The sequence below is a fragment of the Oncorhynchus tshawytscha genome, linkage group LG12 (genome assembly GCF_018296145.1).
Source record: "Oncorhynchus tshawytscha isolate Ot180627B linkage group LG12, Otsh_v2.0, whole genome shotgun sequence".
NCBI lineage: Eukaryota > Metazoa > Chordata > Actinopteri > Salmoniformes > Salmonidae > Oncorhynchus > Oncorhynchus tshawytscha.
The window spans coordinates 64,934,049-64,959,619 of NC_056440.1; the positions used below are offsets into that span (position 1 = coordinate 64,934,049).

At 42.7% G+C, this 25,571-nt stretch overlaps 1 protein-coding gene across 2 annotated transcripts in view; it reads left to right on the forward strand.

Moving 5' to 3' along the window:
* The window catches only part of LOC112263673 (polypeptide N-acetylgalactosaminyltransferase 18), an 85,554-nt gene that overhangs the window by 43,615 nt on the left and 16,368 nt on the right, over positions 1-25,571 (forward strand). For both annotated transcript variants that reach the window (XM_042330921.1, XM_024440162.2), the window contains exons 4-8: positions 11,602-11,785; positions 13,028-13,225; positions 13,699-13,813; positions 20,095-20,280; positions 23,652-23,789. In XM_042330921.1, the coding sequence (XP_042186855.1) occupies positions 11,602-11,785; positions 13,028-13,225; positions 13,699-13,813; positions 20,095-20,280; positions 23,652-23,789 (821 nt within the window). The remainder of the gene's footprint in view (positions 1-11,601; positions 11,786-13,027; positions 13,226-13,698; positions 13,814-20,094; positions 20,281-23,651; positions 23,790-25,571) is intronic.

Sequence of the window (25,571 nt, forward strand, 5' to 3'; positions counted from 1 at the left end):
GAGAAGTTGCGGTGGATTTGAAATGGTCGGTAATCTGTTTGTTGACTTGGCTTTCGAATACTTTAGAACGGCAGGGTAGGATAGATATAGGTCTGTAGCAGTTTGGGTCAAGAGTGTCCCCCCCTTTGAAGAGGGGGATGACCGCAGCTGCTTTCCAATCTTTGGGGATCTCACACGACACGAAAGAGAGGTTGAACAGGCTAGTAATAGGGGTTGCAACAATTTCTGCAGATAGTTTTAGAAAGAAAGGATCCAGATTGTCTGGCCCGGCTGATTTGTAGGGATCCAGATTTTTCAGCTCTTTCAGAACATCAGCTGACTGGATTTGGGAGAAGGAGAAATGGGGAAGGCTTGGGCGAGTTGCTGTGGGGGGTGCAGTGCTGTTGACCGGGGTAGGGGTAGCCAGGTGGAAAGCATTGCCAGCCGTAGAAAAATGCTTATTGAAATTCTCAATTATAGTGGATTTATCGGTGGTGACAGAGTTTCCTGTCCTCAGTGAAGTGGGCAGCTGGGAGGAGGTGTTCTTGTTCTCCATGGACTTTACAGTGTCCCAGAACATTTTTTAGTTTGTGTTGCAGGAAGCAAATTTCTGCTTGAAAAAGCTAGCCTTGGATTTTCTAACTGCCTATGTAAATTGGTTTCTAACTTCCCTGAAAACTTTCATATCACGGTGGCTGTTCGATGCTAATGCAGAACGCCATAGGATGTTTTTGTGTTGGTTAAGGGCAGTCAGGTCTGGAGAGAACCAAGTGCTATATCTGTTCCTGGTTCTAAATTTCTTGAATGGGGCATGTGTATTTAAGATGGCGAGGAAGGCAAAAAAAATAACCAGGCATCCTCTACTGATGGGATGAGGTCAATATCCTTCCAGGATACCCCGGCCAGGTCGATTAGAAAGGCCTGCTCGCTGAAGTGTTTCAGGGAGTGTTTGACAGTGATGAGTGGAGGTCGTTCGACCGCTGACCCATTACGGATGCAGGCAATGATCGCTGAGATCTTGGTTGAAAACAGCAGAGGTGTATTTAGAGGGCAAGTTGGTTAGGGTGATATCTATGAGGGTGCCCGTGTTTACGGCTTTGGGGTGGTACCTGGTAGGTTCATTGATCATTTGTGTGAGATTGAGGGCATCAAGCTTAGATTGTAGGATGGCTGGGGTGTTAAGCAAGGCCCAGTTTAGGTCACCTAGCAGCATGAGCTCTTAAGATAGATGGGGGCAATCAGTTCACATATGGTGTCCAGAGCACAGCTGGGGGCAGAGTGTGGTCTATAGCAGGAGGTGAGAGACTTGTTTTTAGAGAGGTGGAATTTTAAAAGTAGAAGTTCAAATTGTTTGGGTACAGACCTGGATAGTAGGACAGAACTCTGCAGGCTATCTCTGCAGTAGATTGCAACACCGCCCCCTTTCGTCGTTCTATCTTGAAAAGTTTGTAGTTAGGGATGGTAATTTCAGAGTTGTTTTTTTTCTAAGCCAGGATTCAGACACGGCTAGGACATCCGGGTTGGCAGAGTGTGCTAAAGCAGTGAATAAAACAAACTTAGGGAGGAGGCTTCCAATGTTAACATGCTTGAAACCAAGGCTATTATGGTTACAGAAGCCATCAAAAGAGCGTGCCTGGGGAATAGGAGTGGAGCTAGGCACCGCAAGGCCTGGATTCACCTCTACATCACCAGAGGAACAGAGGAGGAGTAGGATAAGGGTACGGCTAAAAGCTATGAGAATTGGTCGTCTAGGACGTCTGGAACAGAGAGTAAAAGGAGCAGGTTTCTGGGGGCGATAATATAGCTTCAAGGTATAATGTACAGACAAAGGTATGGTAGGATGTGAATACAGTGGAGGTAAACCTAGGCATTGAGTGATGATGAGAGGGATATTGTCTCTAGAAACATATTTGAAACCAGGTGATGTCATCATCGCATGTGTGGGTGGTGGACCTGAAAGGTTGGATAAGGTATAATGAGCAGGGCTAGAGGCTCTACAGTGAAATAAGCCAATAAACACTAACCAGAACAGCAATGGACAAGGCATATTGACCTTAAGGAGAGGCATGCTTAGCCAAGTGATCATAAGGGTCCAGTGAGTAGTGAGGTTGGTTGGGGTCACTGCGATTCAGACAGCTAGCCGGGCCATGGGTAGCAAGCTGGCAGAGGATGGAGGTCTGTTTTTAGCCACCTCGTGCGTTTCCGTCGGTAGATTAGTGGGGTTCCGTGTGGTAGAGGGGACAAATCCAATTGGCAAAAAAAGATATAGTTATAGTGACCCAAGAAAATTGATTGACCTATTCAGATAGCAGCCGATAAGACAGCTAACGATTAGCGGGCCGCAGATGGGCGTTCAGGTTACATCGCGACAGAGGGGCCAGTTGGATAACTCCCTCGGGCAGATAACGTCAGCAGTCCAGTTGTGAAGGCCCGTTGGGGCTCCGTATCGGCAGTAAAACGGGTCCGGATAGGTGATTGATTCCTGGCTAGCTTCTGGCTAGCTTCTGTTGTGGATTTCAGATTTGAGGTGAATAATTTTATTTGTTTAAATTGGTGAGGCGTGTTGCAGGAGAGTGTTTTGAAGTTGAGTTTTTTGGCCGCCTCTCCTTCCAGTTCTCTAAAAAAAAATCTATATATAAAAAGATATGCGAAGAAAATATGTAAATATATATATATATATACACGGGACATGACAAGATAAGAAAATAATTCTGCAGCAACAGGAAATGTGAATTATTATGTGTATTATAATTAATGGACATTTTTGTAGGGGTTAATACATTTTTCGTGAGGGAAAAATCATGTCTGAAATGTAAAAATCCAAAAGACTTTTTAAACCTCAAATACACTACACGTTTTAAAGGAAACTTGTCCTGCAACAGGGTGATCAAATTAAGATCCTACATCTGTACTGTGCATTTTGTTTTTATAGCAACCTATTATGTCCATGATTCTGCAGTTGTCTTCATTAGCTTTTCCCACAAATGTACAAAACAGAATAATCTTTATAAAAGGAACTTTGAATCTATATGAAAAACACTTTGCACTTGATGACTTCACAAATCGAGAGGATGTTGCAGTTTTGTGCAGCTGGGTACTCCCACAGCTCTAACTGTAGGACTGTGCCTATTACATTCAAACAGGAGAATTTCTTAGGAAGCTTCAGTTAGGATATCAGTCATAAAAGATTGATGTTCTTGGTCATCAGCCGTTCCCAGGGTAATGAACCTGTAACTCCATGTGCTTTATTATGATTCATTAGAAACCATTACACTTCATCATTATTCTTCTCAATTCACACACATCTGAATCTCTTAATTATTAATTGTATAAAACAAATGACTTAAGGCGGCTGATGAAAGGTCATCAGCACGTGCCCTTAAGGTGCCTATTGCTTTCCCGGAGGAGACCGATAAAGGGAATGATCTGAACAGAGAATGCCATTTAGCCACTCCCCATTCCATCACTGAACTGATATGTGCCACTCTGAAAGCATTAACACAATTTGTGAAACATCTAGCAGCTTGTAACCAACGCTCCTTTTCTGAAAAGGAACAGCACCACCATTCACAGCACGTCCAGTTGGGCTATTGAACTTTACCCAATGATTGATGAGGGACACATTTTGCTCAAGGATAAACAAAGCGCTAGGGTGCTCAGCCAAAAAAAGAACAACTATTTCAAGGGCAAGGTGTTGCGCTTCAAGGCAGCAAACGAGGTTCTCTCAGACCTGAACTGGGACTGCATGGTGCTGGAGTGGTTATTAGAAACAAATGTAACCATTGTATTATAAAATAATCTAATTTAATCATGTAGGATTCATATACTTTTTTTCCAGATTCTGCTCCATGTATTATTCTTATATTTGCTGGGAAATGTATGCTGTCCTTGAAATCACAAGTCTCTTACGTCTAGTGGAGATCTCATGTGTTTTTTTATTCAGTGAGATTCTATGGTACCTGGAGCTCAACTCCCTCAGACAATGTTTAGTATGCTGCTGTTCACTATGGGAGAAGATTAGAATGGAGACTGCTGCTTGAGGGGAACTACGGCTGCATTATGGAAAACAATGAGGAAGCAAAAGTAAAGCTAACACTCTCCATTCTCTACTTACCTCTGCCCTGGTTGTAATGAAATCAATGCCTCTTTGAGTATAAATCAAAACAAATCCAATTTTGTCACACACACATGGTTAGCAGATGTTAATGCGAGTGTAGTGAAATGCTTGTGCTTCTAGTTCCGACAATGCAGTAATAACCAACGAGTAATCTAACCCAACAATTCCACAACTACTACCTTATAGACACAAGTGTAAAGGGATAAAGAATATGTACATGAAGATATATGAATGAGTGATGGTACAGAACGGCATAGGCAAGATGCAGTAGATGGTATAGAGTACAGTATATACATATGAGATGAGTAATGTAGGGTATATAAACATAGTGGCATAGTTTAAAGTGGCTAGTGATACATGTATTACATAAATACGGCAAGATGCAGACGTTTAAATGAGTATAGTATATACATATATATATATATATATATGAGATGAGTAATGTAGGGTATGTAAACATTATATTAAGCGGCATTGTTTAAAGTGGCTAGTGATACATTTTTACATCAATTTCCATTATTAAAGTGGCTGGAGTTGAGACAGTATGTTGGCAGCAGCCACTCAATGTTAGTGGTGGCTGTTTAACAGTCTGGCCTTGAGATAGAAGCTGTTTTTCAGTCTCTCGGTCCCTGCTTTGATGCACCTGTACTGACCTCGCCTTCTGGATGATAGCATAGTGAACAGGAAGTGGCTCGGGTGGTTGTTGTCCTTGATGATCTTTATGGCCTACCTGTGACATCGGGTGGTGTAGGTGTCCTGGAGGGCAGGTAGTTTGCCCCCGGTAATGTGTTGTGCAGACCTCACTATCCTCTGGAGAGCCTTGCGGTTGTGGGCGGAGCAGTTGCCGTACCAGGCGGTGATACAGCCCGATAGGATGCTCTCGATTGTGCATCTGTAGTTTGTGAGTGCTTTTGGTGACGAGCCGAATTTCTTCAGCCTCCTGAGGTTGAAGAGGCGGTGTGGGTGGACCAATTCAGTTTGTTTGTTTGTCCGTGATGTGTATGCCGAGGAACTTAAAACTTACTACCCTCTCCACTACTGTCCCGTTGATGTGGATAGGGGGGTGCTCCCTCTGCTGTTTCCTGAAGCCCACAATCATCTCCTTTGTTTTGTTGACGTTGTGTGACACCACGCTAATGACACTCAATGCTTTCCCTCTGAACAGGATGACCATCAAAGTGTCTTGTAAAATCTTGAGAGCTGGTAGCTGTTTAGTGTCTACAGTGCAGTGTCTACCCAGAATACCAAAATTGGTTCTGTGAATGTTCCCAGAACATTTGTTAGGGTGCGGCAATTCTCAAAATTCTCATAACACAAACACTGCCCAGTTGTGCTGATGAGTATACAATGTTTGTATAAAACAATTGCCTGATGTTGCAAGAACGTTCCCTGAACACATTTCTATGTTATTACATAACCGGGAACCTAATGAGAATGTTTGTGGAATGTTCTGTGGTGGTTGTTACAGACGTTACAGACGTTTTTAGTGAATGTTCGAACATTCCAAGGATATTTAATTTCAAACATTTTCTGAAGATAAACAACATTTTGTTATCTAAAACATTCTTTGAGTGAATGCTTTTGGGATGTTATCATTCTAATGTTAGATAAAACACGAACTAGAACTTAATGGGAACCTTAGCTAATGTTCTAAGAAGGTTCCCAGTTTGCTGGGTAGCTACAAATGCTTTCTCAAAGGTTCTTCAGTGAATCTCGGTGGAGCGCAATCCGCATAGCTGTGTGTTGTAATGAGTGTACTGACTGAAAGGGAACCACCCCAAAAAATGTAGGCAGGGAGGCCTTCTGTCCCATTCTCTGTGGATCCATTAGTGTTTACAGTAAGTCATTACTCCCAGGTGGACTGTTTGGTGTGGTGTTACACATGGTGAAATGTGTGATTATTGGATTATGGCTGCCAGCCATACAGAGCACAGTAGCTGTACTGTTTAGGGGTCCCTCTGTTCCTGGCCTGTAGACGTACCATCTGGTGAATATTGCGAGAGATGACTGATAGCACGTCAGATGCAAACAAGCAGGTGCCTGGTGGGGGTGTGCAAATTAATTTACCACATCTCTCTGCTTTATAATGATGCTGCAGAACGCTGAGACTTGAACAATAGCACTTTGGAAGAGTCTAACTATCTTCACACTGTAGGCATTTCTCTGGAGGTTTACACAACACAGCTCATAAAAGTGTATTTAATATTCTTTGTAATTGACTGAAACCTTTTTGATTGGCTGGCATTTCATAGGCTGCTATTCCCCAATGTGTGATTAGTGTGAATGTAAAGATTTCCTGTCCTGTAGAGGGAATTGTAATGTCTCAGGTTTTTAAGTCAGTGGTACCACAGAGTTCCAGTTAGCACACAGGTGAAACCACTATCTGTCCGCTGACATCAGTTGATATCAGGTGGTTGACCTCATGTTTCCTTCAGTCTGAGACTTGGCTTGACATTATGTTGATTAGTAGCCCTTTACACTCGTACCCCGATACGAGTTGAAAATGTCAGATTTGGACACTGATAAGCACCTAAATTGGAACGCAGTGGCTGTACAGTTACATGCTATACATGACTCCAGAGCTCAGGTTCTTTACAGCTCATTATTGAATGACTGTCGTTCTGAACGTGCACGACAATAAAAAATGAGGCAGCGTGATGTTTCAGTTTACATAATGTTTATTCACTTTTCAATTCACATTAGCAACAGAACGTCATGTGCCGCAAGAAGATTCGGCGCTCGGCAACGGACATTTACTGTAAATATTCCTATGAACTATCTCAGTAGGCTCTAGCCACAACTAGTATGCTCTAACTATGCAAGTGACTTTTTATCTTAACCAGATAACACATTTGAAAAAGGAACCAAACCACATTACACTCTTGAATAAGGCAACAATTCACAAGCATGTGGAGAAAATAAGTTGGCCAGTAGCAGACAATAAGTTGGGCCAGGAACCGAAAGGCTGCTGGTTCAACTCCTCGAGCCGGCAAGGTGGAAAAATCAGCAGTTCTGCCCTTAAGCAATGCAGTTAATACCCAATTAAAACTGCTCCCGGGGCGCCGATTTGGACGTCGATTTAAGGCAGCCCCCCGCACCTCTCCGATTCATGCATTCAGTTGTGCAACTGACTAGGTATCCCCTTTCCCTACACAATACATTTTAGCTTCAAGACAAAAGCACAGTTTTTAACAGCATGTCTTTATCAAGTAACTTTAGCCTGTCAAAAATGAAAGCTTAGGCCTACTACCCATTCTCATACAAATATAAAAGTACAGTAGGCCTACCTTACAACATTACAAGTCAGGCTTAATTTTTATCAATATCATGCAAATAATTTGGTCTACATGTGGTAAAATGGCTCTAGGGTATCATGTTTCAGGTAAGAACCAGATGCAGATGGTGTCGAAGTAACAAAAGATTATTACTTGAACAGGGGCAGTCAAAACGACAGGTCAAGGGCAGGCAGAGGTCAGTAATCCAGATACGGTGCAACAGGTCCAGAACGGTAGGCAGTCTCAGGGTCAGAACAGCCAGGGGTCAATAATCCAGTGTGGTGTGGCAAGGTAAAGAATGGCAGGCAGACTCAGCAGAATGGTCAAAACCGGGAAAAACTAGAAAACAGGAACTAGAACAGAACAGCAAGGGGAAAAACACGGGTAGGTTTCACAAAACAAAACGAACCGGAAACAGACAGAGAACACAGGTATAAATACATTGGGGAAGATTGCAAAAAGACATACAAAGATCAGGGTGTGACCCCCCCCCCCCGATACCTGGAGGTGGTCTTGAGAAGGGCTGACCAGACTCTCTTCCAGGTACGAGAGCCTTCCAGGCGGACAAACATCTGTGCCGAAGGTATGCCGACCTCTTCGCTCAGGGAAGAGCGGGGGCTGATATCCCAGGGAACACTCAAAGGGAAATAGAACCTGGGGCAGAGCAAGGAAGGGTGTTGCGGGCATATTCAACCCACACAACTTGCTGACACCAAGTGGTCGGGTTGGCGGAGACCAGGCTGCGTAGAGTCGTCTCCAGGTCTTGGTTGACTCGCTCCGACTGGCCTTTGGACTGGGGTTCGGAACCCTGTAGGACAGGTTGGCCGACGACCCAGTGAGTGTGCTGACGCCATCCAGGATGAGAACTGATGGGGGAGACCTGTGACAAATTCCAGGGATATGTGAGACTAGGGACAGTGAGGGACAGGCAGAGGTTGATGGAGACCAGCCGGAGCCTTGTTCTGTGCACAGATCGTGCATGCAGTGACGAACGCAAAGAGGTCAGGAACCATGGAAGGCCACCAAAAATATTGTCACACAAAGGCCATGGTCCGCCGGGAGCCCAGGTGGCAGGATCGAGGAGTGGACCGCATCAGGAATGAACATCCGGTTATCTGCCCCCCCCCCCCGGTTGAAGCCGTGGGATTATAGTATGTAAAATTCTGACTTCAACGGTAGGCTCCTGCTGCTATGTGCTGTTCCAGCTCGCACATGCCAAGGCTACTAACTTACTCTGGGACCTGTGATGCTACCTCTGAAATCACCACACAATGTTAAAAATTAAAGGGGGAAAAAATCATTTTTGTATGATCTACTATCGACATTCTACATTTATTTTGGTGGGGATGGGCCTCCATAATTTTAAGTGGCTCCGTGCAGGTAAAAACTCAATAAAATGTGTCTCAAAATTTAGGAAAATGTCTATACATTTCAGCTGTTTCAAAATTATTGCTCTAGGAGTGTTGGGCTGAACAAATCAATTCTGTTCATACTGCCTTGTTTCAAAGGGGGAAACTCGTAGCTACTGAAGTAGCGTTGTGCGCTACTTCTGAAGGTTGCGGTAGAGAGTTAGCAAATTCACATTATTAAACAGTATAGCCAAGGGTGTTCTCCCAAAACCTCTAGAGAATCTGTCGTAGTGTGAAAAGGGTCAGAGTTGCCTCCACCACTCCCGCTAGTTGAGCAACTTGCAACTTCTTCGTTGTTTGAGTGATGGAAATGGTGTGTGTATATGACGAGGACTTTGAAAGATGAGATGTTGAGGATTATAATAAATACTGCTTTGATGTCATACAAGCAAGCCACGTGCACTTCACATTTCCATATCATAAAACTCATGTAATATACAGGGGTTTATGATCAGTTACAAGATGCCATGGCATTATACCCTGGGGTGTCCTAAACAGAATGAGCCTATGTTGTTGTATTGTGAATAAAAAAAATTCCACAGACCACACATATACTCAGCAAGAAAAAGAAATGTCCTCTCACTGTCAACTGTGTTTATTTTCAGCAAAATTAACATGTGTAAATATTTGGGGGTCAAAATCAAAAGTAACAGTCAGTATCTGGTGTGGCCACCAGCTGCATTAAGTACTGCGGTGCATCTCCTCCTCATGGACTGCACCAGATTTGCCGTCTTAGGCGTCTCACAATACGGCGTCTCACAATACGGACATTGTAATTTATTGCCCTGGCCACATCTGCAGTCCTCATGCCTCCTTTCAGCATGCTTAAGGCACGTTCACGCAGATGAGCAGGGACCCTGAGCATCTTTCCTTTGATGCTTTTCAGAGTCAGTAGAAAGGCCTCCTTTATTGTCCTAAGTTGTCATAACTGTGATCTTAATTGCCTACCGTCTGTAAGCTGTTAGTGTCTTAACGACCGTTCCACAGGTGCATGTTCATTAATTGTTTATGGTTCATTGAACAAGCATGGGAAACAGTGTTTAAACCTTTTACAATGAAGATCTGTGTTATTTGGATTTTTACACATTATCTTTGAAAGACAGGGTCCTGAAAATGGGACATTCTTGCCCAGTTTAGAATGGAGTCATGCACTTGTGATTCCATTCTATGCCCATACAAATGACAATCTGCTTCTCTGAATTGCCTTGTGAAAACCTAACACTGTAAGATCATATTTTAGAATTTAGCTGCTTATGCTGGCAATAGAACAAGCTTTCATATTACGCCCAACCTAACCCAGATTGTGATTTATAATGGACTGTTTTTTGATTGTGTAAACAACAGTAGTATTTGTGTGAAGGCAGGGATGCATGTCTGTGTTCCAAGCAAAACAACTACAAGTGTGCTTGCTCTAGTTCCTCAACCTCACAGCTAGGAGTGCAAAAAAACTGCACCTTATAATTGAGGATTCTTTTTTGAGTCATAAAAGTGCATTGCAATAACTTATGAACTGTGCACACTTTGGAGAGGTTTGTGGCCATTTTGAGACACCAGATAGATGTCATGGGTAACTTGGTGCGTGAGGGAAGAATCAGGCGCAGAGAGCATATAGTTCCACAGGAAGACATGCACTTTTAATATCGCACAGAAAATAATGCCCAACAAAACAGGGCGCGGAAAATGTGGACCAACCCAACACAACAGGGTACCAGGTCCAGAGCACGAACACCAAAAAAAACATACACACGTAACAAATGAGTAATCCCGCACGAAACAAGGGTGGGTAAACGTACTATAAATAAGGAAGCCAATCAAGCACACAAATAGACAGGTGCAACTAATAAGACAAAACAAACAGTAGGCCGGTGACGACGACCGCCGAGCACCACCCGAACAGGCAGGGGAGCCAACTTCGGTGGAAGTCGTGACAATAGACCTCTTACTCAAACCCTTGTAATTATGTTGAATCTACCACAAATTTCTTGTGAATTTTCTTATATTATTGAATGTATCCAGAGTATTTTCAGATTTCGTTATTAAACAAATGCGGCAAAAAGTACAGTAAATGTAAAATGTAAATAAAATCAACAGTGTAGTGTTTGGATTGAGTCTTGTGTCAGTTGAACTGTTTAGTCTAATAATTTTCCCATAATCTCCAATCTGTTCCCTTTTAATTGCTACCATGGTTATGCATACAGTATGCTTTCCATATTTCGTCTGTAAGAAACATTTTAATTTAGCCCTATAGGCCAATACACATGAGTGTAAGGGGTTAAGAGAAAAACTGTCTTTGGTTGACCCCTATAGCAACACTTTACAAGCCTGTGGCACTATGCCACCATCTTTATTTAGGCCTATTCGTTTCCATAAACCTACAGTTTGTGTGACTCAAAAGCATAATATTGAACTGATTATGAGGGGACTTGTTGGTTTGTCAAAAAGTTAAATACTGTATTGAGGCCAAAAGCACCCCAACTGTGCCCAATTCCTGCTTTTACTTTCACGCTTTTGATAGAATTGCGGCCTGATTCTTCAGGATTGCAATATCCCCTCTTGTACAGCAAGCCCTATGGAGCCCTACAACTAGAGGCAAGTTCTTTGGTCTAGTGATCAAACCAGTGGAGCATGAGCGCTTTTGGCTGCCTCCCTCTACTCTTAAATACCCCAAGGTGGATAAGATGGAGTCTATTGGTTGTGGTGTCGTCTATGTATCATCAGTAGCATCTCTTACTTACCTCACCAAAGATTATGAGGAAACTCAAGGTTTAACACATTATTGTGTGCATATGTGTGTGCGTAATCATGTGTGTTTCTTCTTTAGACGAGCTGAAGGAGAAGCTACAGGACTTTGTGTCTGCGACCAACCGCCAGCGTCCCGGCTTCATCAAGGTGGTGCGCCATGATAAGCAGGAGGGTCTGATCCGCTCCAGGGTGAGTGGGTGGAGGGCGGCCACCGCTCCGGTTGTGGCCCTGTTCGACGCCCACGTGGAGTTCAATATAGGCTGGTGAGTCACATGACATACACACAAAGTACATTAACACACTTCAATACACTGATTTGTGAAGCATATGGGTTCTCAGGTACAGCACTCTATGGCCATGCTCAAAGCCACATTTGATCAAAGACTATTGCCTTCTGAGGTATAGCTTAGAGTTGCCAGTGTGTTGGCATGGCATGTTGTCTATGATGACAATGTGGCAGGAAGTGTGTGAGGCCTTCTGTAGGCCCTTCCCATACTTCCCTGGGGCACAACTATCATTGCTCTGACAGAGTTCTCATACCGTCGAATTGTGGTCTCAACAGCCTGACCCAAATCTGTCAGGGGGGTTTGAACAGCATCCCAAGTATTTCTGTTTTTAATCTGTGCTGATTCGGTGTTAAACCTACATAGCACAAATAGCATCCCTCAGGAATGCTTTTACCTAGATGTGCACTTGCTACAGGCTGATTCATTGTTTCAGTCTGAATACTTGGCAGGAGCGCCTATGCACATGGTTTGTTCAGAATACAATAGATTCATTTTCCAACTCAGCTTCTACAACCTAATCTGTTTTTATTGTCACACACTTGATAGGTGCAGAGAAATGTGTTGTTTTATAGGGCCAGCCATAGTAGTACAGCATCCCTGGAGCAAACTATGGTTAAGTGCCTTGCTCAAGGGCACATCAACAGATTGTTCACTTTCTTGGCTCAGGTATTCAAACTAGCGACCTTTCGTTTACTAGCCCAACGCTCTAACCGCTAGGCTACCTGCCACCCTGTAACTATCAGTATGTGGCTAATCCAAGCCATTACTGAGCATGATTGCACAATTATTGTATACTGTTTGCATTGTTTTTTTGTATGAATGAATCATTAACACATCTATGCTCTATTCTCACATTTCTGTTTTCCCAGTAGCGTATATTTTACATATACATTTTAGTAATTTAGCAGACACTTATCCTAGAGTGACTTATAATTAGTGCATTCATCTTAAGATAGCTGGGTGAGACAACCACATATCACAGTCGTAGTAATACATGTTCCTTCAATAAAGTAGTTATCAGCAAAGTCAGTGCTAGTAGGAAAATACACATTTTTATATTTTTTATTTTTTGGACCCTTAGTTACAATGGACCCTACAGAAAGCTAGTTGCAGAAATGTTATATATTGCACATGGTCCTCGTTTACATGTGTAGGGTAGGTAATTGAGATAGCTTCTCACATACTCAAACTTAATTGCGTTCTACTATGTGTTTGAAGGGCTGAGCCTGTTCTCATGAGAATTCAGGAGGACAGAACACGCATCATCTCTCCGTCGTTTGATAACATCAAATACGACACGTTTGAGATTGAAGAGTACCCACTGTCTGCTCAGGGCTTCGACTGGGAGCTGTGGTGCCGCTACCTCAACCCACCCAAGTCCTGGTTTCACCAGGCCAACAACAGTGCTCCAATTAGGTAGGTAGAAATATGGAGACTTATGAATATAGATTATTTCAGCTCTTTTGTATGCAGGCAGAATGTGATGGTTGCGTTGTTTCATAACACCTGTTAAAACATGCAGTGTGTTTTCTGATTTACAAGGCAAATGCATACATAAATGAATATACTGTAAGTCATTTGAACACAATATTATTTTGATTGATTGATTGCTATATTTTATTTGGGGTAAAACAGTTTGTACAAATGAAAAAATACAGTTTTTAAGTACAAGATACCGAGAAGATGACACATGAAAGCGTAAACACTTATTTCCTCGTGTAGGACAAAAACAGGACATAACACATAGGAAAACACATTAAAATACACATTGATTGATTTGATTGTGTTCATGACTCCCAAGTTATTATTTTTTAGTTCAGCAAAGTATCCAGTAGGTCGACTAACACATGTAAATACATTTTGTATCTACTCCATGTGTGATGGTGTAGGAGCCCTTCTCTGATTGGCTGCTTCGTGGTGGACAGGCTGTACTTTGAGGAGATTGGCCTGCTTGACGAGGGGATGGAGGTGTACGGGGGCGAGAACGTGGAGCTGGGGGTCAGGGTGAGTAATGACGCCACCTCCAGCAGGCACAGGGCATCGTTCATTTAGGCATTGGCTCTGATCCTGGAGAATTAACAGCGATAATGACCCACACTGTTTTTGGCAGCCCTACCTTTAGAGTTTGGCCTCCCTCTACTTTTTATGTAAAGTGTCCTCTGGCTCAAAGCATTGTGTGGTCTGTAATTAGAACACATTATCAACGTGTAGTAAGAGGACTAGGAGGAGTTATACCACCCCAAAGTCATATTTTTTTTCTATTTCAGTCTTTAAAGGCCCCCTTAGTTCCTAGCAAAGAAAAATATGTCCGATTTTAAATCAAAACCTTTTATACACTTCACAGAGTGCTTTGGGTTGTGCCAGTTATATGTATCTGTGTTAATCTTACGTCATATTTTCAAACTGTCGAGAATACCCCCAGTCAAGTATATCCCCTGTATGTGTGAGTGACGGGCCATTCCCCTGCCTCAGCTCTGTCTCCTAGGCAGAGTCAGTGTGATCTCAGCAGTACAATGAGCAGATGGGCCAGAGGAGGCAGGACTTCCCCAGGGAGGTCTAATAATAACCCTGCTACACTCACTGTACATATACCGCCACTAAAACAGCAATCAACTCCAACAATAACACCCAGAGACAGGGGACAAACACAGTCTTCCTCCAGCTATACTCTGTAGATTACAGTACAGCCTCAGACAGAGACAGTGTGAGAGAGAGAGAAGGCTTACCATGTGATGCCAATGTGGGGAAATATCCATCCTCGGTAATGACAGAGATGTAATCAACAGTCACTCTTTAGGAAAGAGGAGGAGATTAGTCCCATAAGTAATTTTCCTTCAAAAAATGACATGCTTTCAGGATTTGGGGCTTGATAATGGCCCTGCTGATTGCCTTCTGCTGAAAACATTGGTGATTTTATCACCTACATAATACATCAGTGTCCTGCATACCGCTATGTACAAACAGTTGATGAATCATTTCAGTTAACTCTACCTCTAAAAATAGAGACAAAGGAAATCTGTGCCTCCGGATATGCTGCTTGAGCCATGTGCTGTTTTAATGGCTGGGGTCTGTATCTGGACAGAGTCATATAGGAGACTGAGTCATATAGGAAGTGACCCCTGGTCCCTAGTTGGAGGGTTAATGTGGCGTAGCCTGCAGCCCTGTTCTGTGTCCTGGCTGTGTGGACTGATGGGAGGCGTTGGTCTGACAAGGTGATGCAGTGAACTGAGAGCTGCAGGACTGGAGCCCATAGAGGCCCTGGAACTGGTCCCAGATCAGCAACCCCACTGAGCTCCAGCAGGGCCGGCCTGTTGCAGCATATTTGTCCTGCCTGCAGACCACCTACCTGCACACACTCTGGCTGACACCAGAACAGTGCTAAGGGACATTCACAGAGATACTCACACACAAGGCCAACACTGCTGCACAGCGCAAGGGACCTCTCTGGTCCAGGCTTGGGCTTAATCTGTAGGGAATGCCCTGGGTGTATCAGGATGACAGCTGCACCATGTTTTCATTCTTTTACTGGAAGAAAATATACAAGGATCATGAAATGTCATGTGAAGGGCATTTACAATGAATGGTGTTCATTTATTTATTGTATGTGTTAGAGATTTAACATAACCGTCCCCTGTGTGCTGCTTTAGCTTGCAAAATGTGTTGCTAGGGAATGGAAGTATACAGTAGTGCTGACTGGCTGTTGTTGGCGCTAGAGGGCACAACATGTTTCTGTCCTTTCTGATGAAAACCCAGCTGTAGACGACGGCCAAATCTAAATTATATTTCTGAAAGATAATCCCTCAAGGCTAATTCGGTAATAAAACACAAGCAGAAATGTACTTTGTTTTGCTAGAGGGTGAGAATTAGGTTTGAATATTTTCCTGGTATTTTACAAATGTTCTATCCTTCCCGCCAAAACCGGGAGTGTCATTATAAAGTATATAAATAGGCCTATGTCTGGATTTGATTATAGCTTTGATCGAAAAATTCAAGCCTGAGCCATTAAATCAATTTTATGGGCCCTACATTAGACATGTAATGAGCCCAAGCACAAAAAAAGCCCTAATGATTGTGCTGTTATTCAACACATATTATATAAGCTACTGCACATTACTCAAGACAGAAAAACATAAAAGCCCATAGATGTAGCTAGCTATATACTCTCGTAGGTAAATAAATTAAACTAGCTCCAGTAGGCTAATCCTTTTGATTGTGAACTGTATTACTGTATTGTATTATACTGTAGCCTATTATATTGTAGCCTATTTTACGCACATCAAACCATGATAAAGCATGGACAGAACATCCAATTCTGGTGCAGCACATGCGGCCTACAAAGTTACAAGTATAAGCTAAAGAATTCGATTTTTCAAATTACTAGGCTGGCACATATATACCTTTTCATTATATTTCCCCTAATGTTATTAGCCTGCCTCTTCTTTCTCTCTCTATTGTTGCTTCATTCCTTCCTAAAGTTTAACAGTTACATTAAATAAGCTTTGTTGTCCTTACCTTCGTCATTCTAATGACCCTCATGAATAATATAGGACTAGAATTAGATACAGAAGGCTTTCACTTCTCTTCACGAAGATTGAATGATTGTGGGTCTGAATAAATAACTTTTATAGCCTACCGCCATATCACGTTCACTCTTCTGGCTGCTCTATTCAACATTCAGCAAAGAATAGCTACCGTCCCTCTTCGAGTAGTCTATTGGTATAAGAAATGCTAATCCAGCAAACTATTCAAGTCTAGATTTTCCTGCATGGGACTCCAAGAGCTAAGGAGCGTTTTTTTAAGGAGAGAGGCCAGGGGAGCACAGGTGCGTGTGTATATCACAAGAGACAGACGCTATAAGTTAGAAGCTTATTATGCATAACCCATCATTAAAAATATAAAGCTAATACTGCATTTAATTTATTACCTGAAGATGTAGGTTATGACATCTTCGGAAAATATTCAGACCCCTTGACTTTTTCCACATTTTGTTAGGTTACAGCCTTGTCCTAAAATTGCTTAAATTATTTTTTCAATCAGTTTGTCTGGGTGACCAGCTCTAGGAAGAGTCTTGGTGGTTCCAAACGTCTTCCATTTAGAAGACCCAAACGGCGTTCCATAGTATGTCGTGAAGCTAATAGCAGTGACACTATTACTGTGTAACTATGGTAGGGCAACATCTGAACAATAGTGCACTTGGTAAAGTGTACCGGTGCTCGACCAGTCACGAAAGCCAACATCACCACGGCAGATGATGGTTGATTGTCAAGGGCAATGAATTCCATTATCTTGCCACTAATGGATTTGGCCTTTGAGTTGTCTCGCTGAAATGTTCTAACTCTTTCAAATGACTGCTCGACTTGTTGACTGCTCAATCCACACAGCAGACATTGTGAGCTAGATTAGGAATGCTATGTTGCACATATAGTGCAAAATTTAACGTAGCTTCTTTACGTCACGTACCTACGTTATATAGGAATGCACATCAGCTTTTGACATCGGTTTTTCACATCCGCGTTAAATTTGACGTCTGGCCAATACCGATGTTGGTTGCTGATATGTTCACCGATATATCGCACATCCCTAGAAATGATAGGTCTACATGCATTGTGAGATGGGCTGTCTGTCCCCACCCTGAGCGTTGATTCATCATGCTGAGGCCGTAGAGAAACCAGTTTTAGACATTGCATATAATTTAACAGTTCCATTTCACGCCATGCTGTTCATATAAATAATTTACTATCATTCACCGGTAATCAGGTTCCTGCCATTCAACCCTATTGAGAATGTATGGCTTTGTATGCATATTCTTTCATAAAACCTGCATATTTTGGAGATGCAGCCATTGGGACTTCTTTTGGATGGAGAAATTGGGATCATTGAACACTGTGAAGAAGCTTATAGATCAGTTATGCAAATGTTATACGCTCTCTAAGACCGTTTATGAATAACCCAATGGAACTCCCTGTTAAAATAAAGGTTTTTGAATGAGTATGGATATATATGTATGGAAAGCATGAAAAGCATGAACATTTTCATAATAAAACATAACTAGCTTTAGACAAATTTATATCCTAGCCCTATCCTATCCATATAAACAGTATACAATACAGTTATGTTGTGTATAAACAGGAGACATAGCATGCACCTACAGTATGCTCTGCAACAGGTATCTCTGGTTGATAAGTACGTGCTGGAACTGCAAATGTAGTTGCAGACTGCATGGAAATTAACACATACTGCATAGAATGACTATTAATGTAGCCTATGTGTCACACAGAAGTAATTTACTGAAAATGTCAGGTAAAAGAAAATTATTGACTTTTTATTAATGTTAAGGGCCATAGGATTTGAGACTGTTTTACTATATTAGTTATTGTAGGCAGGAAATATTCCATAGATTCCAAAGCCAATTGTACGCTGTATGTTGTGAACAGCTCCGTTCAACACCCTATTCACAATGTTGACGTAATAAGCCAATGGCTGGAAAACTATGCCATAACACATTCTCTGTGATGCTTGGTATACACAGCTCCTGTAGCATGAAATACAGTCTTGACATGTGGGAGAGAGAATGAGTGGGTTGTGAAATGGTTTTCCTGAAGAAGGTTCACTGAGGTCATCTGGCGTGTCCATACTCTGCCCCATGCCATAAGGGCTGAGAAGATTGGAGGAGAATGATGATGAGAGCAGTTGGATGTTCTTGAGGACCTATACTGCACCTCTCCAATCAGACTGATGAAGATTTCTGTCTGTTCTCTGTCTGTAGTGTATTAACACCAGTTCACTTGGTTCACTCAGGTCAGGGGACAATATTGACATACATGTACGTTACTTCTTCACAGATGCCTGTTTTGCCCCTTCAGTTTGTTTAGTAGAAACTCTAAATGGGGAAATAGGACTGTGGGTGTTGACATTGCCAGTTGGTTAGTTTACCATGGAGAAATGAGCACAGCAAACAGAGGAGAGGAGGTGACTCTGGAAAGCAAGACTGAACGCCTCTGTGAGAGAATGTGACAGAGTGCCTCATCCTTGGAAGTAGATCATAGCACGGCAGTCACAGACATCATCAATTACAGGACTTGCGTCATTGAGCTGTATCACTCCTGTAACGCTGTAGTCTGACTGTTGTGGTCTGTAATTGTGTGTTGTTCTGTGTGCTCTTGTTTCGCTTTCTGGGTCTGTCTGTGTGTCTGCATGTATGTATGTGTCCTGCTTCGTATCCCCTGATAGACGACTTAGAGCTTTCTGTGGCTGTCCCTGAGTGCTATAGGTAGACAGAGGAAGGAAAACTCCTTGCAGACCGCTGAGGCGGATCTACTCTCCATGCCAGTTCAGGCAGTACTGTGGGCAGCAATGTAGGAAATGATAACATTGTGGAATGAGCATTACCTCTCCAGAAACTCTGGAAGAACTCTGGAAGAACATCAGAGCTTTGTAGTGAATTTTTGCGCGTTGAACCTGACAAGAGGAGATGTGGAATGAATGTCGGTGTGCAGGAATTCTCAGGATGGAATGTTAGCCCGTTGGAGCTCGGTTGGATGTCAGTTAGTGCTGTGCTGTGGAGGGAGTCGAGAGGAGAGAGGCTCCTGGCTGGAGGCTATGAGCTCTTCAGGGCCGGAGCAGAGAGCTAAAAGCAGGCAGAGCACAGATATACAGAGCCACAGGGGACAAAGAGCAGACAGTTTTATCACAACAGTGATTCACAGCATTACACTAGATTTAAGAAAGAGCAGGACATATGGCCATACTGTAGGAATGTTGTTACTGACATACTCTGAATTCTCCTTCTCCCTTTTTCTCATTCTCTCACACACTCTCTTTTCTCACTCTCTCGCTTTTGCTGTGTGTGTCTCTATCTCTCTCCCTCTCGCTCTCCTAGCAGCCATTAATCATGACATTAAGCATAAGGCACTGGGACTCCAAATGTCATCTCACATCAGCAATTAAAACGGTTACCCCACTAAGTCAGACACAGCATGTCAGATGTCAGTGAAAACATGGTGCTCCTTTTTGATGAGGCTTCTGGCACCCTCAGTACTGTGAGGTATTATCTGGACCAAGGAGCGGTGTCTCCAGGTTTTCTTCCTGGTTGGATCTGACATGCTTTTTGGATCAAGTAGAGAGGTGGCGCTTATGTAGCCTTGTCAGCCTCAGAGTAAGAGGCTTCAGATCTGAGTCTCCTGGAGCACCCTCTAGAGCTCTAGATCTGCTCTGGGTCTTATCCTGCCTGGCACAACTGATGATTAACCAAGTTTTTCCCTCTGTCTTTTTATGTGTGACGCCAGGTGTGGCAGTGTGGGGGCAGTGTGGAAGTCCTGCCCTGTGCCCGTATAGCCCATATAGAGCGTGCCCACAAGCCCTACACTGAGGACCTGACGTCTCACGTGAGACGGAATGCCCTGAGGGTGGCGGAGGTCTGGATGGACGAGTTTAAGAGCCATGTCTACATGGCCTGGAACATCCCCCAGGAGGTGAGAGTCTGTCAGCCGCTAACTGGATGGGGTCTACTGAACCATGTCTAATGGAGGGTGGGCAAGTGGTCAGGGTGGGGAATATTGTCTCGCTAGTGGTAATTTGTAAATAAAGAGTGATGTGTAGTACGTTAGTGTACAGGTTTAGGATCTTAATTTGATCATCCAGGAGAATTTTCCTACAATGCAGGACATTTTAAACTTGCAGAGTATTTGAGGTTTAAAAGGCTTCCGAAGTTTGTGAATTCCACTTTGAAATGTCAGACTTAATTTTCCCTTATCAAAAATGTATCAACCCCTAAACAAATGTCCATTATTATAAACCACATAAATCGGCATGTAGCCTTTTGGGCGGCAGGTAGCCTAGTGGTTAAAGCTGTTGGAACAGTAACCGAAGGGTTACCAGATTGAATCCCCGAGCTGACAAGGTAACAATCTGTTGTCCAAGGTAGTTAACCCACTGTTCCTAGGCTGTCATTGTAAATAAGAATTTGTTATTAACTGACTTGCCTAGTTAAATAAAAAATAAATTCTTCAAATTAACTGTTGCAGCAGGATTATTTTACTGCTGTAGTTAACTGGTTCAAATTAAGATCCTACACCTGTATTGTGAAGAAGACGGAAGTCGGTAGTTTACAAACACTTAAGTTGGAGTCATTAAAACTCCTTTTTCAACCACTCCACAAATTTCTTGTGGACAAACTATAGTTTTGCCAAGTCGTTTAGGACATCTACTCTGACCCACAATTCCAGTGGGTCAGAAGTTTACTTACAATAAGTTGACTGTGCCTTCAAACAGCTTGGAAAATTCCAGAAAATTATGTCATGGCTTTAGAAGCTTCTGATAGGCTAATTGACATCATCAGTCAATTGGAGGTGTACCTGTGGATGTATTTCAAGGCCTACCTTCAAACTCAGTGCCTCTTTGCGTGACATCATGGGAAAATCAAAAGAAATCAGCCAAGAACTCAGAAAAAAATTGTGGACCTCTACAAGTCTGGTTCATCCTTGGGAGCAATTTCCAAACGCCTGAAGGGACCACGTTCATCTGTACAAACAATGTATGCAAATATAAACACCATGGGACCACACAGCCATCATACCGCTTAGGAAGGAGACTCGTTCAGTCTCCTAGAGAGGAACGTACTTTGGTGAAAAAAGTGCAACTCAATCCTAGAACAACAGCAAAGGACCTTGTGAAGATCCTGGAGGAAACAGGTAAAAAAGTATCTATATCCACAGTAAAACGAGTCCTAAATTGACAACCTGAAAGGCTGCTCTGCAAGGAAGAAGCCACTGCTCCAAAACCGCCATACAAAAGCCAGACTACGGTTTGCAACTGCACATGGGGACTAAGATCATACTTTTTGGAGAAATGTCCTCTGGTCTGATGAAACAAAAATAGAAATGTTTGACCATAATGACCATCGTTATGGTTGAAGGAAAAAGGGAAATGCTTGCAAGCCGAAGAACACCATCCCAACCGTTAAGCACAGGGGTGGCAGCATCATGTTGTGGGGGTGCTTTGCTGCAGGAGGGACTGGTGCACTTCACAAAATAGATGACATCATGAGTGTCACGTTCTGACCTTAGTTCTTTTGTTATGTCTTTGTTTTAGTATGGTCAGGGCGTGAGTTGGGTGGGTTGTCTGTTACTTTTTCTATGATTTGCTATTTCTGTGTTTGGCCTGGTATGGTTCTCAATCAGAGTCAGCTGTCAATCGTTGTCCCTGATTGAGAACCATATTTAGGGAGCCTGTTTTCTATTGTGTTTCGTGGGTGATTATTTTCTGTTTTCTGTTGTGTCTGCACCAGCCATAACTGTTTTCGGTCGTTTCTCTTTGCTATTTTTGTTATTTCCGTGTTCATTTTAATAAATATGGACACATACCATGCTGCACCTTGGTCCTCACCTTCTTCCACCAACAACGGCCATTACAATGAGAAGGAAAATGATGTGTATATAATGAAGCAACATCTCAAGACATCAGTCAGGAAGTTAAAGCTTGGTCGCAAATGGACAATGACCCTAAGCATAATTCCGAAGTTATGGCAAAATGGCTTAAGGACAATAACGTCAAGGTATTGGAGTGGCCATCACAAAGCCCTGACCTCAACCCTACAGAATTTGTGGGCAGAACTGGAAAAAGTGTGTGTCAGCAAGGAGGCCTACAAACCTGACTCAGTTACACCAGTTCTGTTGGGAGGAATGGGCCAAAATTCACCCAACTTATTGTGGGAAGCTTGTGGAAGGCTACCCGAAACGTTTGACCCAAGTTAAACAATTTAAAGGCAATGCTACCAAATACTAATTGAGTGTATGTGAACTTCTGACCCACTGGGAATGTGATGAAAGAAATAAAAATGAAGAAATAGAAATGAAATATAATTCTCTCTACTATTATTCTGATATTAAACATTCATAAAATAAAGTGGTGATCCTAACTGACCTAAGACAGGGCATTTTTTTACCAGGATTAAATGTCAGGAATTGTGAAAAACTGAGTTTAAATGTATTTGGCTAAGGTGTATGTAAACTTCTGACTTCAACATCTATATGTTACACAGTTGTAGTACATTAGCAGGGATGCTTGGTGTTTCTTTGAACAAAGGTTGAGTTGATTAGATGCTTAATAGTTTTCCTGTTTGCACTCAATACTCACCATTATGTAAAAACTCCTTTCAAATAGATGAGCATCAGCAGGCAAATCTCTAAATTGATATCGATAAACTGAGTTCTGCAATTCTACTCAACAAGCTTGGAGGGAAATTTGGTCTCCGGATTAGTCTCGTGAATTTATTTTGTCCAAACGTATGAGAAACTTTATTTCAAGTCACAGCTGTTGCTGTTTTGTCTATTAGACTCTCGTCAGTCCATTTATCGTATCTCAGTCGGCTGCAAGTTGCCTCCATTGCAGTTGATGTTGGATCTATCAGGTCTGCATCAGCTTTTAAGTTTGTCAGCAAGGCAGCAATTAAGATAATTAGGGTAGAGTGGACAGGAGCGGCAGCTTGCTGCAGAAGGAAGTCTGGGCCAGAGTGTGACTGTGGCAGCGTGAGGACTCGGAGGAAATGGCAGATGATGTTGAAGTCAGTCACTTAGTCCTGCGGTTCTTTATACAGGGAACATGAAGGGCTCGCAGGAGTTATGTCATATTGAAACGGACTTAACTATTCCTCAGTGAGTCTTGCCTCTCTGAAATCAGGGAAACTGATTCCTTTTTCCACCTAAGAGCTTGGCACATATGTCCTTTCCTATGCACAATATCTTTATGCATTTGTATCTTTACAGCAATCACTGCCGAACTGTTTATCTCTCTGTGTGTGTGTGTGTGTGTGTGTGTGTGTGTGTGTGTGTGTGTGTGTGTGCAGGACTCAGTAATAGACATTGGAGATATCTCTGAGAGGAAGGCCCTGAGGAAGAGGCTCCACTGTAAGACGTTTCGGTGGTACCTGGTCAACATCTACCCAGAGATGAGGATGTACACAGACACCATTGCATATGGAGTGGTAAGCAACATGCCCTCTGCAAACATGGAAATGCGATGTCAAGTAAAGGCTCCACAGAATAAACCATGCGGTCCATGCCTGAACAAATAATCATCCATTGAGTTACGATTTGGATGACTGCAGTTAGGAATACATTCATTTCACAGAGAGATGCATTTCTGTGGCAGTTTGGCTCTGAAACATGTGGACATGCCTACCATAGCCTCAGTCTTTGTGTGCACTGCCAGGGTTGGCACGCTAAAGCTTGGACATGATGTGGAAAAGGTGCAGGAACTCAGACTCTGGGAGAAAACAGTAGCCTCTTTCCCATTACATGGACTGACCAGGTGAATCCAGGCGAAAGCTATGATCCCTTATTGATATTACTTGTTAAATCCACTTCAATCAGTGCAGATGAACAGGATGAGACAGGTTAAAGAAGGATTTTTAAGCCTTGAGACAATTGGGACGGATTGTGTATGTGTGCCATTCAGAGGATGAATGGGCAAGACAAAAGATTTAAGTGCCTTTGAACGGGGTATGGTAGTAGGTGCCAGGCGCACCGGTTTGTGTCAAGAACTGAAACGCTGCTGGGTTTTTGACGCTCAATAGTTTCCTGTGTGTATCAAGAATGGTCAACCACCCAAAGGACATCTAGCCAACTTGACACAACTGTGTTAAGCATTTGAGTCAACATGGGCCAGCATCCCTGTGGAACCCTTTTGACACCTTGTAGAGTCCATGCCCTGACAAATTGAGGCTGTTCTGAGGGCAAGGGGGGTACACAACTCAATATTGTTTGGTATACATACTATATAAAAGGTTGTCTATTGTGTAGTCTATGCACACACGAACAGAGCATTGTGCACTGTCGTGTAAGAAACAGTGTAATGTGTATTCATGAGGGTATACCATGGAGTATGCACATATTGTTGTGCAGTGGTGGGGCTGGTGAGCAGAGCTTGTTTTATATCACCTCCTCTCACAGAGATCTGCCTGTGTGGCAAATGGAATTCTCAGCAATGCTAGACAAATGTTTCTGAATTTGTATTCTGGCCATGAGGGCACACTGGCAGTATTTATATTAGCAATTCATGTTCAACACAAACAGCTTTATTTCTGTGTGGCCACAGTGCATCAGTGCAATATGCCTGAATCTACAGTGACACACCCAAAACGTGGTCTCATTGGAGAACAGTCTTCATTTTATGGTTGGTTTCCTTCTCCGTATTTCCATTTATTATGAAAGGTAGAAAGATACAGAGAGGAAAATAGGTCAGCCTTATTAAAATTAATTCAAGGAGTAAGTGGGTTCGAAAATAGCATATCTTCATTACACTGCATTTGCTAGGTGCATTTCATGAACTTGTCAATCATTTTTGTCAGAGAATTCGTTATGCAGACTGTGTTCAGCACAGCATTTGAGGTCAAAGGTTATGCTACACACACCACACTGACAAGCAGCCCCAGGTTTTATTCACTCATACATGAACCTTGCACGTTATAATTTTTTTCATTTCATGGAACCTCAGTGAAATTTTTATATGTTGTCTGTTAGACTTTATTCCATCATGTTCACTCCCTGCCTGGCTTTTTACTGATCAGCAGACCGAATGAGACATTTCCTGTGCCAGTGGGGAGTTGACAGGCACAGTCTCTGGCTGTGTCCTTGTAATGTCATATCCGTACCTAATCCTGTCCTCACGGACAGCAAGGCAAACACATCTTAATCCTCCCAGCCACCAATCCCAGTCTCCAGAGTACCTCCCCTCTCCTCACACAAACTTGTTGATTAGATCTTTA